Source organism: Colobus angolensis, unplaced genomic scaffold (genome assembly GCF_000951035.1).
Source record: "Colobus angolensis palliatus isolate OR3802 unplaced genomic scaffold, Cang.pa_1.0 Scaffold22, whole genome shotgun sequence".
In the NCBI taxonomy this organism is placed as follows: Eukaryota; Metazoa; Chordata; class Mammalia; order Primates; family Cercopithecidae; genus Colobus; species Colobus angolensis.
In genome coordinates, this window is record NW_012115377.1 from 1,308,439 (window position 1) to 1,309,647 (window position 1,209).

The following is a 1,209-nucleotide window of genomic DNA, read 5'->3' on the forward strand; positions in this document are numbered from 1 at the left end:
GGCGCCTGTAGTCCCAGCTACTCGGGAGGCTGAGGCAGGGGAATGGCGTGAACCCGGGAGGCGGAGCTTGCAGTGAGCTGTGGTCGCACCACTGCACTCCAACCTGGGTGACAGAGCGAGATTCTGTCTCGAAAAATAAATAAATAAATAAATAAATAAATACTTAAAAATAAAAACTCGGCGGGGCGCGGTGGCTCACGCCTGTAATCCCAACATTTTGGGAGGCTGAGGCAGGCAGATCATGAGGTCAGGAGATCGAGACCATCCTGGCTAATATGGTGAAACCCCATCTCTACTAAAAATACAAAAAGTTAGCCGGGCGTGGTGGCGGGCGCCTGTAGTCCCAGCTACTCAGGAGGGTGAGGCAGGAGAATGGTGTGAACCCGGGAGGCAGAGCTTGCAGTGAGCCGAGATCGCGCCACTGCACTCCAGCTTGGGTGACAGAGCGAGACTCCATCTCAAAAAATAAATAATAAATTAATTAATAAAAATAAAAAATAAATGAAAACTCTTGGAGAGGTGTCAGATGGCCCTGTGAGCAGGCAAAAGGTACAGCATCACTTAGCAGGGATACCCCTCTGAGTCCTTGTCTTCTCGCCTTTCTTCTCTCTACAGCTGGAAGCCGACACTGAGTATTCAGACCCCTTTGATGCTCAGCCTCATCCTGCACCCCCGGATGATGGGTACATGGAGCCCTACGACGCCCAACGGGTCATGAGTGGTGAGTGGGCAGGGCTTGGGAGAAGGTGACAGGGTCCCAGATGGGAGCAGGAGCTGAACAGTATCCCTGACCTCCTAGAACTGCCCGGCAGAGGGGTACAACTCTATGACACCCCTTATGAGGAACAGGACCCAGAGACAGCAGATGGACCCCCTTCTGGGCAGAAGCCTCGGCAGAGCCGGATGCCCCAGGAGGATGAACGGCCAGCAGATGAGTATGATCAGCCCTGGGAGTGGAAGAAAGACCACATCTCCAGGGCGTTTGCAGGTGCTTCTCAGACCCACACTCTGACACCTGAATGCCCGATCCCTGCATTTCCTCATCCGTCATGTCTCCTGTTTCAGTTTACAAAGTAGAGTCCAATCAGTCAGGCGTGGTGGCTCACACCTGTAATCCCAGCACTTTGGGAGGCCAAGGCAGGTGGATCACGAGGTCAGGAGATCAAGACCATCCTGGCTAACACGGTGAAACCCCGTCTCTACTAAAAA

General features: G+C 53.2%; 1 protein-coding gene across 1 annotated transcript in view; it reads left to right on the top strand.

Moving 5' to 3' along the window:
- SHD (Src homology 2 domain containing transforming protein D) overlaps nt 1-1,209 on the top strand; it is a 9,901-nt gene that overhangs the window by 3,460 nt on the left and 5,232 nt on the right. The window contains exons 2-3 of the mRNA XM_011943460.1: nt 616-721; nt 800-988. Coding sequence (XP_011798850.1) covers nt 616-721; nt 800-988 — 295 coding nt within the window. The remainder of the gene's footprint in view (nt 1-615; nt 722-799; nt 989-1,209) is intronic.